This window comes from Brienomyrus brachyistius, chromosome 7 (assembly GCF_023856365.1).
Source record: "Brienomyrus brachyistius isolate T26 chromosome 7, BBRACH_0.4, whole genome shotgun sequence".
NCBI lineage: Eukaryota > Metazoa > Chordata > Actinopteri > Osteoglossiformes > Mormyridae > Brienomyrus > Brienomyrus brachyistius.
The window spans coordinates 29,316,640-29,328,029 of NC_064539.1; the positions used below are offsets into that span (position 1 = coordinate 29,316,640).

At 45.4% G+C, this 11,390-nt stretch overlaps 1 protein-coding gene across 2 annotated transcripts; it reads right to left on the reverse strand.

Moving 5' to 3' along the window:
- Positions 1–234: 234 nt before the first annotated feature.
- Positions 235–11,290, reverse strand: LOC125745763 (ras association domain-containing protein 2-like). 2 transcript variants are annotated; one of them, XM_049018939.1, is made up of 10 exons: positions 11,026–11,290; positions 6,642–6,723; positions 6,422–6,497; positions 5,692–5,843; positions 5,163–5,296; positions 4,901–5,067; positions 4,384–4,537; positions 3,737–3,858; positions 3,050–3,147; positions 235–2,820 (listed from the first exon to the last, which is right to left on the reverse strand). In XM_049018939.1, the coding sequence occupies exons 2-10, from the start codon at positions 6,692–6,694 to the stop codon at positions 2,751–2,753; spliced, it is 1,026 nt and encodes a 341-aa protein (XP_048874896.1). In that variant the 5' UTR covers positions 6,695–6,723; positions 11,026–11,290; the 3' UTR covers positions 235–2,750. The 2 variants fall into 2 exon arrangements, with proteins under 2 accessions (XP_048874896.1, XP_048874897.1); XM_049018940.1 differs by lacking the exon at positions 6,642–6,723.
- Positions 11,291–11,390: the final 100 nt, after the last annotated feature.

The window sequence follows — 11,390 nt, forward strand, 5'->3', positions numbered from 1 at the left end:
CCAGTGGTTTCCCAACCCGGTCCTTAAGGACCCACAGAGAGTCCATGTTTATTCTCCCTTCCAGCTCCATGCCAGATAATCCACAATTTTCCTCCCACGTTTTGCAGAAAACCGTGGACTGTCTGCGGATCCCTGAGGGCCGGATGGGGAAACGCTGCTTTAGACACATACAAGGTCATGCTAGCTATGTATGTGCTTTGCATGTGGATGGGACAGAGATTACTGCGCTGTTCATTCGCATTCATATAAATCCTGCTGATTTTATTGGTTCACAGTACATATTGCTTTTTCGAGACCTGATTTCATTAGACATATACAGAAAAGCACATAACTCACCCAGCAACACATGACAAATAATTGCTTTTTTCCCTCTGAAATTCAGAGTTAAGGGAATATTTACAACGAAGCTTCCTTGTCATCAAACGTATCCGGGATTCACAACCTTTATGCAGAATCACACTGTGAGATTGACTCAGAAAGAGATACAACGAAGTATATTTCTTAAAAATATGTGGTAAAGTGTCACTGTATGTGGAGAGCAAAGGGAGACACAAAGAACTCCTCAGAAATGCTTGAATACTGGTGAAGATGGAGGCAAACGAGCAAAAAAAGCAACCAAAGTGTGCAGCCTTGTGATAGTGAGACACTGGGAGAGTGTGGATGTTTTGGGGCTGCAAAGGTTTTGGGGCAAACCTGTAATCCATTGGCAAGCATGTGAAGTTTGAGCTTAGAGAAGGAAACCAGGGGCAAATGCTCCAGCTCTCTGGGGTTTTGCCATTTCTGAGCAACGGCACCATGGGGATAATCTTCAGCCCCCTGAACAGCATGAATGATCCCAAAAGCACAGAAACCAGGAGTCCCATAAGCTATTACAGGAGCTTTTCCTCTCGGCCGGGAACTCTTGTAGTTCCTGGCTACTTCCGTGTGTCCCTTTCCTACCGCACAACAGGAACTGGGACCTTTATCCCAAACACGAAATTTCATAGGAAACTACACGGCCACCGGCAAAATAACTGAGGACGAAGAATCCGTTTTGTTCGTTACTGGGGGAATCGATTGCGCGATCTAAAAAAACAGCACAAATCACTTCGAAATGGCGAATTTCATTTATAGGGCCCAAGACGTGTTTATGATTCATTATTAAATCTGGCCAGCAGACCCACATTTCCCACAGAATAAAAAACAATGCAACATTATTCCGCTAATAAGCATTGGCAAGTTTCATCGACACCGGCGATGTTAGACAGAAGTATATGGGTTGTCAACTGAATTTTCCAATGCAGAAATATGGAGACGCAAGCAAAAGGGTGTTCATTAATGGATTTAATGTGACTGAGATACAAAAATAATTCCATCTGCTCAATTTTTTGCTGTGCTACTCTCTTTTCCACCCACTAATTAATAGCCCCAGTGCTTGTGGTCAACCAATCAGCAAGGTAAATTGTTATAAGCCCTACCTAGTAGTTCCTGGTCAAGCAAAAAGTAGCTACTCTGGACTAGGGACTACAATTGGGCCGAGTTCCTGAAAAAAGTTCCTGTGGTGGGAAAGTTCCTTATATCTTTTTGCATCGACAACAAAACTAGTCGGTGGAGTGGAGAACCCCTGGGGGATAAAAGGACAGTCCTGGTTGAAGGTGCAAAGACACAAACGCTGTGCTGTCAAATGGGTTCCTACAGCTGTGTACTCCCTGTGCTGAATCTCCACCCTTTCATACACTGACACACACACACACACATGTAGGTTTGCCTGAGCAGAGCCCCCTTCCACATAGCACAGCACAGCACAGCACAGGCACGCCATCCCGTTCACTACACATCTACTCTGACATTTCCCTAGGGACACGTCTCTCATACTATTTGTAAGAAAAAAGCTTTACAAATTGTGCTTGCCTGAAAAAAAAATGCAAATTGAAAAGCAATTTAGGCACTTCATCAGGAACAGGAAAGCGAGCTGATTCAGAGATCCTAACACGCCATGGTAAAGACGGACACTGGAGAGCGTCTCTATCCTCCTACTGCAGGATTCTCTAACCTGATATAAATCTGCATCTTCTCCCCAGAACCTCCCTCTCTTCTTCCTCTCTCAATTTGGTGATGAAACTCTGCAGGACTGGCATGTCAAACGTTACGTATTACACCCTAGAGGTGAAAGTAGGTATTACATGGTCTGTACATTTAAAGCCTTTTGCCCACACAGTTTGACTGGGTTTGACCCTCCACGATTGCCGTAGCAACAAGACAGCAGAGGAGCTCATTGATCAGTAGCTCAGTGTCGGAAGCTCGGCTGGAGGAAGGTTCCATGCAGCTGTGTGTCCGAGCAACGCGTGTGAGCTGGACTGCGGTCTCATTTGTGGGAAAGCACGTGGCATTTTCGAAATCTCACAATTACATGACAAGTTTCCTTGGAGTTACAGTCATGGGTGGATATTGAAATTGTAGGTTTCCCTTCCAGTAGATATAGTACGGAAAATGCTGAAATAAGGAAGCAGGAGCCCAGCAATGAAGCAAGTAGATGAATGTAAGAAGAATAAATTAATTATGTCAACATGGAGAGACTTCCTGCCCTTCCTCCTGAAGTAAGGTGCCTTGCATCACACCATAGTCTTCCTTAGAGACTACCAACCCCCATGCTCACTTAGACACGCTGATGCCGTCTTTTTTTCGAAAATGGCCAGCGTTAACTGACTCCGATCTCCTGCAGATCCACGTGTGCTTGCGATGTACATTTCGAGTTGCTTGGCAACCCTGCATCACATGCGTGAAGGGCCGTCTGGCAGCAGCTGCAGCTGCTTCTCGATCAGGCAGCGGAGAGACGAATACCTAAAGCAGGCAGAGAGATTAGAGCTCAACATGATGGGTGTCCATGGCATCATTTAAAGTGCCTGACCAGCGCTCACCGGAGACCAAAACCAACAGTCAATGAGTGATAAACAGAAAGACTTGTGCTCTTATGCCATTAATGTGACTGAAATGTGGAAAAAGCCTGAAGCCACATTCATTTTGTTACACCAGCATGAAGAAATCCTCTCCCATCACAGACACCGAGTACCTGCTCCTGAGTTTCTGCACCTCCCTGTCTTCTTCCTCTTTCAGTTTGGTGATGAAACTCTGCAGGACTGGCATCTCGAACTTGATGTACTGAGCCACCTGGAGGTGCAGGTAGGTATTGCATAGTGCGTAAATTTACAGTCCCCAAGCAGCTGTTCTCTTTCGTTTTTGATACCTTTTATGAATCTTTTTTTAAAGTTTCCACTTAGCATTTGAGCTAAAAACATTCATTTATGCTAAAATGTTTGACAGAAACACAGTTCAAATTATTTACAGACCGTCCCCGACTTGCAATTGGGTTCTGATCGGACAGACAGATTGTATGACGAAATGGGCATATGTCAGGAATAATCAAATCATACTGGTTTTTAGGTCTAAAAATAAGACTGGGAGATGTCTGTGGAGCTGGGATGGCCGCACTGCCAAACAGTAAAGTACTTTCCCACAGAAAATATGGCACAGTTAATGCACACTAGGTATTGTAGGTACTGCTGCCTGAATTTAATTTTTACATGCATTTACTAATTTTTTTTAAAACCTCAGTTGTATGTGTGAGTTTTCATACGTTTCATCGGTTGTAAGCCGGTTGTAAGACAGTCTGCATTTGTACCAGTACTACGATGACAATAGCAAAGAGCTGGTTGGGGACCTGGTGGTCCTGGGTGTCTGATGACGTTTAATGTCTTACGTCGTAGGGGACCTCCTCTCCCAGGTCCTTCTCCATGAGGAAGATCTTGCTGACCAGCTCACACGGTCCTTGGAGCACACGCACCACCAGGGGGTGGTCGGTGTGTTTCAGCCGCACGCGCTCTGTAACGCGTGTGCACACGCGTGCGTAAACATGCACAGATGCAGCAGAGTCAAACAAGCGCGGAAAACGTTTTTGAAACTGACTGTCAATGATTAACTGCACAAGACGTTCCAGGAGGTTAGGGTGATACATACAATGGAAAAGTTGTGTTTCTATATAAGGAATGTCTATAGAAATGGCTACAATTACCCATGTTCCTGTAAGCAAGGTAAGAGAACAGACCGTAGCAAAGAAAAGCACAATGACTGGAATGTATGTGAGCGGAGCTCATAGCTCGTCTCATTGTAGAAATTAGAGCATAGAGTCTTCTTTCCATTGACACTGTCTGTGATCAGGCCTCTTGCATCACTCTGCTTCTCTTTTGCAAAAGAAATACATCCCGTCACTCTAGAACCAGGTTTCCTGTTGAAATTTCTATGACAGATCCGCATCTCCTACTGTACGTGCAGACAAGGAGCATAGATACTAATTGCGCACGACTTGTCTCTGTAAGTGTAGGCAGACGCTGAGGCGGCGGGACGCACCTCCGCTGGTGTGCACCAGGTACAGCGCGAAGTCGTCCGGGCTGTTCTCAATCTTGAACTTGTTGAGCAGCACGCGCAGAACCTGCTGCGTGGTCATGCAGCTGTTGATGCGGACGTTGGTGACGGAGCCGTAGGCGGGAGTGAAAACTGCCGTCTGCCCCGAGGGGATGGTAGAGGGGGGCGGGAGAGTGGGGGGGGTGCAGGACAAAGGAGGGAGCAGACATAGGAAGTACATCCACACAAGAAAAGGACTGTAACGACTAACTGCAAGTATCCCTGGATAATGGGCTGTTGATTTACAGGGAGGAGTGATTTTTGGGGCAAAGTCTGGTGACACCAAGAACCTAAAATATACCTTTGAATGCCTGAACCGGGCACCTGCTGAACCAACAGCCATCTGGCTGAACCTTATGCAACTTTTGTAACTGGCTTCTTTAAATTGTCACATTGTATGAATTTTGCTTATAAAACACAAAATAAAATGTGTTTATTTTTGGAATAGGATAGGGAAGCCAACCTTGTGGTTGTAGTAGTGGCCATTGATTGAGAATCGGTGGCGCCTGATTCGTCGCTGGTCGCTAGGCGACCTTCTGGCGCCCCGCCTCCAAACCCCCGCATCACTCTTTGTCCTTTGGAGCTGTGGAGAATCTTCTTCCCCCTCACCTGTATCTTTGGGAATCTGGTCTGGGTTGACATTAACAGAAAGACTGAATTAAAATGCTTTATTTTTTAATTTTTATGAAAATTAAAACTGACCTTCAGATTTCAGCATTACATACGTATTTTGTGTAATTCATCATCCTGTTCTGGAGTCTCATCTGTCTCTTTGCTGTTTGTCATAATGCCGTCTTGCGATTGGTCCTTTGGGTCTGTCACTTCCTCTGTGGGCGGGGCTTGCTGTGCGGCATCATCACTGGGGAAGGCATATCATTAAACAGACTACAAAAATGGAGACACAGAACCTTTGTTTACATGCAATTTTTATAGAACACATTAAAATTTATAATTTATTTTGCACACTTTAAAATGTTACATAATTCTATGTTACTACAAAATGACGTCAATATTACTACAAATATCAAATGATGGAAATGTTTCATGCGTTCTGCTCTTTCCTCTGAGCATCCTGGATAAGAATTCTTTGAAAATATGTTCATCAGTGGACAGATATTTTGATTATTATAATCCTTACACTAATAACTATTTTATGCTCATTGTCCCTTTCATTCCCCTAAAGGGCATTAAGAATGTCCTTATAAGCCTGTGTCATACGTCCTAAGCGGCCTCGACATTCCATTGACTTCTGACCTCTGTGTGTCAAGACTACAGCCGGAATGCCAGGAGGTGGAGGAGGGCGGCGGTCTGATTGGCTCCTTGTCATCCTGCATCTGCAGTCTGATTGGCCGCCGTAGACCCCAGAAAACATTAAGCAGACCTTCCACAATCAGCTCCCCCTCCTCCTGTGTAAAAGAGAAGATGCGATTTGTGATAAAGCAGAAATGCTGCGCAGATGCCTTCACCGCCTTGAGCGTGCAGGAATTCATTTTCAGATTTTACTCTAACACTGTTTCACAGACAGAAGGGTCAGATATAACCCCCCAGCCCTGTAGACTTGACACAATGACTAAAAAAAGATAATTTCTTTGACTTATTGATTGAACCATACTGTAAAACAGCTGCATGAGATATGAAAAGGAGTCACTGCAGGAAGAGAAAATGTTCAAACGTCTAGGTAGCTTACTGTGTTACCACACACAGACACACCAAGTAACAAATACACTCATGCGTGATACCAATTATAAGGTCCTGTGGTCACTGTTAATACCAATTATCATGCTCTGTGGTCACCATTAACAATTAAACAGAAGCTGGGAGGTGTCATGGAGCAGTGCCATAATTTCACAGACGTGGAAGGACTGGAAAGCGGAGAGGGACAGGGAGACGGAGCAAGACAGAGGCAAACGTTGCATGATGTCTTACGCTGTAATAAGGCAGAGCAGCACAATGCAAGGCCGTCACTGGTCGTGGTACTGCTTACCTCTCTGTGTCTGAGCTGTACGTTCTGCCCCTGGTTGTATAAATTGTACGTCCTGAGATGTGAGAGCAGCATCTCCCTAAAAAGCAAACAACAGTGCATCATAGAGTCTTAAAGGCTGCTATTGGCTCAGTTTGACGTTTGTTTAGATGGTCCTGACGGTGAATTAGCATAGGTGCTGTGGACACCATGACTTTGCCAGCTGACGGTTGGGTTGGCTTACTTGCTAACAAACTTGTTCTCTCCAAACTCAACACAGGCTTCTCCATCATCCATATCGGCTCAGGCAAGGCAACATGGGGGGGCTGGGGAGGGATCAGGGGCAGGTTATTGCTAAACAGCTATTACAGGCCCAGCAACCCAAAACCAGGGAAATACACAGAAACACGGAGGAGAGCATTGACACAGGACCGGTGTCCCAGGCACTGGACCAAAGCATTCAATGACCGGGCGAGATCCCAACACGCCCTATTAGCAGAGCAAAAGCAGAACATCCAGACCAAAACGGATGCTGAACAGACCGAGTCGCAAAATGACGAGCAGAAGCCACGTTACCAGGAAGAGCCAGGGAAGAAAAGCCGCAATAAGTCAGGCAGACAGTGCTGCCGTCGCAGTTCTTACTGCACAAATGGCAAATCCTGGCACTAGGCGGGGAGCAGCTTGAGACAAAAGATTATCAGGCTACTGTAAGCAAAACTGCCAAAAAAAGAAGCTGAAGAGTAGCTTTTGAAGTCAGAGCCAATATAGACCATTTCTCTCAATACACACTGTATTGGGGATGCATTTACTTGGCTTTGATGGAGAGTCCAGCACTGGTTGCACTTCACTATTCCAACCTGCTGTTCCTCTTGCAGATGCCCACATAGAAAGCAGACAGCTTCCTCCCATCAACTGCAGCTTCACCATCAGAAGCGCCTAATTTAACAGTGGTGTATAAAAACTACACACTAGTCTTTGAACCACCTAACATATCTGAGTACCATCACACTCCATCTCTTTCCAAAACCAAAAGTGCGGCGAAATAAAATGTTACCGTATACAGTATATATTTTAAAGAGCAACATACATTCAAACAGTAAAAGATTTCAGTAATACTCCGCCCCACACAACTGCTCTCAAAATCCTAAATAAGGACGTATTCGATTTTTTGTCTTGGCGACCGCCACAACTTTACTAGGAGACGACAGAAGCCACACCCACCAAAGCAGACTGAGGCCCCAGTGTGCAAATGCTATGAAATATTAAAAACTAATCGAATCACAATGCAAAGCTGCATGATTAATATTTTAGTGGTTGCGGGAAATCTAGGGCAACCAACAATCCAGACAGACCAGTGTTTGACCTTTTATGACTAGAGCAACCTACTGTTCAAGAGGACTCAATTCAGCTGTTATATAAACAATACAGATGTAATATAATTACAAACTATGCATCAGTTATAAATTCAGTGGTATATGTTTCTTTGGGTAAGCTGAAAACTGAGAAGTGCCCAGTACTCCCCTTGTTATTCATACTAGCAGATACTGAGAAGTGTCCAGTACTCCCCTTGGTATTCAGTACTAGCAGATACTGAGAAGTGCCAGTACTCCCCTTGGTATTCAGTACTATCAGATACTGAGAAGTGTCCAGTACTCCCCTTGGTATTCAGTACTAGCAGATACTGAGAAGTGTCCAGTACTCCCCTTGCTATTCAGTACTAGCAGATACTGAGAAGTGCCAGTACTCCCCTTGGTATTCAGTACTATCAGATACTGAGAAGTGTCCAGTACTCCCCTTGCTATTCAGTACTAGCAGATACTGAGAAGTGCCAGTACTCCCCTTGGTATTCATACTAGCAGATACTGAGAAGTGCCAGTACTCCCCTTGGTATTTAGTACTAGCAGATACTGAGAAGTGCCCAGTACTCCCCTTGGTATTCAGTACTAGCAGATACTGAGAAGTGCCGGTACTTTGAAGACGAAAAAAAGACGTGCTGGTACTGGCCCACTTCAAGCACTGTCCATTTATCTACCATAACCACATATACAGTACAAGGTGGCTATGAGCCCAGGGCTATCCCAGAATGCACAGGGCAGGAGACATCCTGGATAGGAGTCCATCAAGAGACGGTGGGGTTCAAGCCGTAACCAAGTACCAGTAAAAACTAAGAAGGACAAAATATAATTAGTATTTTAAGAAAAAATGGAAAGGGAATGTTTCCCTGGGTCATAAAAAAGCTACCAAAGAAGCAGGGAGCTGCTTCACCATTTGGAGAAGAGCAGGAGGCTGAGGCGATCCCGCTGGAAGCTTTTATTTGGTGCTGGCTACACGCCTGTGTGCTTCAGCTAGAGAGTCTTCATCAGGGCATCAATTAATTAGCTGCTTTTTTTGCTACTAAGCTTCCAAAAATGTCTGTAAATGGACTCATCAGCGTGGGTCAAACCTTCAGTCAACAGCCCGACTAAACCTGATTAATTCTGGGGTTGGCTGGAAGTGAGGAGGGGCTGGACACCCCCAAGACTAATGATGTGGATCAGGTCTGGCTCCATATGGAGCTCGGTAGTATGGAAAAGGCTGATACACCCCCCCCCCCATGACTGTGACAGGCCCCTGGGCTCTGTGATCTTTTATAACTGGATCTGGTGACACGGTTCCACTTCCAAAAAAAGCCTAATTAGACACGGTCTCAGTCTGCTTCTGTTCACAAAGGGAGTCTGCGGCCAGGCCTCCACACACATGTGGGGCAAATGGATCAATTCTGGGCTACAGAAATCTTGGCAAGGAGCCACTCTGTCCCACACAAACAGACATATGCCAGTGCAGGCCAGCCGCAAAGATACACCCTTTAGAACTATATCATAATATCAGGCCGCTATAAAATTCAGTGCGCGACTTAAAAAAAAAAATGTGACAAAAGCAATGAAATATTTATGAAGTGTATCTGCGTGTGTGAGTACGAGACGCGCAAATCAAACTAGCAGTAGAGCTTTTTCATTCTTTTTTTTTATTTTCATTTCAGCAGAAACTACAGGTCCTGGCAGAGTTTGCTAGGCACTGCTGCAGAAACAGACCTTCCTGCAGCTCCATCCCAGCAGCTAAATAAAGCAGCATCGTCACAGAGAGCATTGTGGACCAGGCAGACGATTAATCAAGAGGCTTCCCAAACCTCCAAGACCTACCTAATTATTATTATTGTGCTATCTCAGTCACTATTCATCAAACTACTTGCTCATGGGCTCTCTTCTTTGGCTGCTGGAAAGCGCTAAGCTCTTGGTCCAGAACTGGCCACAGAATGCGTTCCTTGTCACTCTTTCCCACATGTTCTTTGTCTCCCCACATCTTTCGCTCAAAATTCCTCCTCCTTCTTCTATCAACACTGTGGCTCCCTTTGTCGCTCTCTGTTTACTTGGTGGTCACTAGTGTACTGGACGGTTAACGTGGTTTACATTTTAATTATACAGCTGGATACTTTGCTGGGGCGATAGGAGCCGCTCGTATCCATATAAATTCCTCTTTCGCGCGCCCATACCCTGCTTCTCCTTTTGCCCTTTTCCCTTCAACCACTTCTTTATCGAGTTCACTCCCTCGTCAGGATCATTTTACAGGAAGCTGTAAATCTTCCTTTAAGTTGAATTATTCTGGCCCACTCCCCCCAACGAACTACCACCTTTTCACCCTCGAAAACGTGATAAACAGGTGGCGTGGTTAATCCGTGCACCTATTGTCGCCATCGTCAGAATGCAGGTTCTAAAAACAGGGCCAGATCAGGCACCAAATATAGCGTGCAGTGCTAGGAATAAGGCAGTAGGTCCCCTCATGCTGTGTAACACAGCAGCCTCTCAGCATCACGCTCAGAAGCGCTGCAGAAAAGGGCCCCCGCGCGCGTTTGCCAGCCCCAACCGCGAGCCGGTGATAGCAAGTTAACAACCAGACGTCTCAGATGCACAGGCAGAAATTAACAACTTAACATAAAATTATAAGTCGCTTCCTCGTCAGTCAAAATCGCCTTAATTACTTGTCACAAACATATCTTCATTTATTTGTGCAAATCAGAGCTGGCTGCACGTGGAATCTGGAAATATAACAGAAAACTACCAAATACATGTATGCGAATAAGGTCTTAAGACAGTCCAAGGTGTGTAGCCTACATACATGCTCTGTATCAAACATACAATTTGCATTTAGTCTTTTTTCCCCCACTGCAATTGTGGGTTTTACTAATCCTGGCGTTTAACTCGTGTGTGTGATTTTTGGAATTATTTTATCTTTTGTGTTTTTAATCACTGCTATTCCCAACGGTCGTGCCCGCATGTCATTGACGTGGGCAAAACCCACAAAATGACGCGCAGTCACAACTACAAGGTTGTCGGATAAAAGCATCGATCGTACGGGTCCGGCAATGAATTTGGTATCCTAAAATAGCGACCCACTTAGTGTTCCTTCGGTATGAACACGCCCGTCAAGAATGTTAAAACGAAGCGGTTGCATTCGCTGCTCCTTCTTGCCCAGTACTTTACATCGTTGATAATCCCCGTTTTGCATCTGACACTTTGTTCCGTGCGTGGCTCCGTGTCGCTGAAAGAAGCGATCCGAAACGGACCAGATAAAGGGCAAATGCTTTAACTTACCCTGGATTAGGATCGGTTCTTCTCTACCGTTTCGCGTAGCGTGTTTTAATGGGTCGGATACGATCCGCTAAGTTCGGTTCGGCAGATGGGCTTTGCTGTGTGGTTAAGGAGCGCCGCTCCCCTGCTTATCGTCCTTAATACATGATCGTCCAATCGGGTGTCGCCTCACGCCCCTTCGTGCCACCACCCGTCAGGAGCGGCACGCGACGAAAGCCGCACTTCGCAGCTCCCCCCCCAGTCAAAGCGCAAAAGGTCTATTGACTTCCTGCGACGCCACTACGAGAAACTATGAGACTCTACAAGCCCCCTACTGATCTGTGAAAGAGAGACAAGTCCTCCGACAGAGGAAACCATAAAGACAAAAG

Excerpts from the sequence above, each read along its gene's own strand:
- LOC125745763 (XM_049018939.1), bottom strand. The coding sequence starts at position 6,694 with ATGGATGATGGAGAAGCCTGTGTTGAGTTTGGAGAGAACAAGTTTGTT. Across the intron at positions 5,844-6,421 it reads TACAGCTCAGACACAGAGAG|GAGGAGGGGGAGCTGATTGT; the intron begins GTAAGCAGTACC and ends TCTTTTACACAG. Across the intron at positions 5,297-5,691 it reads TGTAGTCTTGACACACAGAG|TGATGATGCCGCACAGCAAG; the intron begins GTCAGAAGTCAA and ends TGCCTTCCCCAG.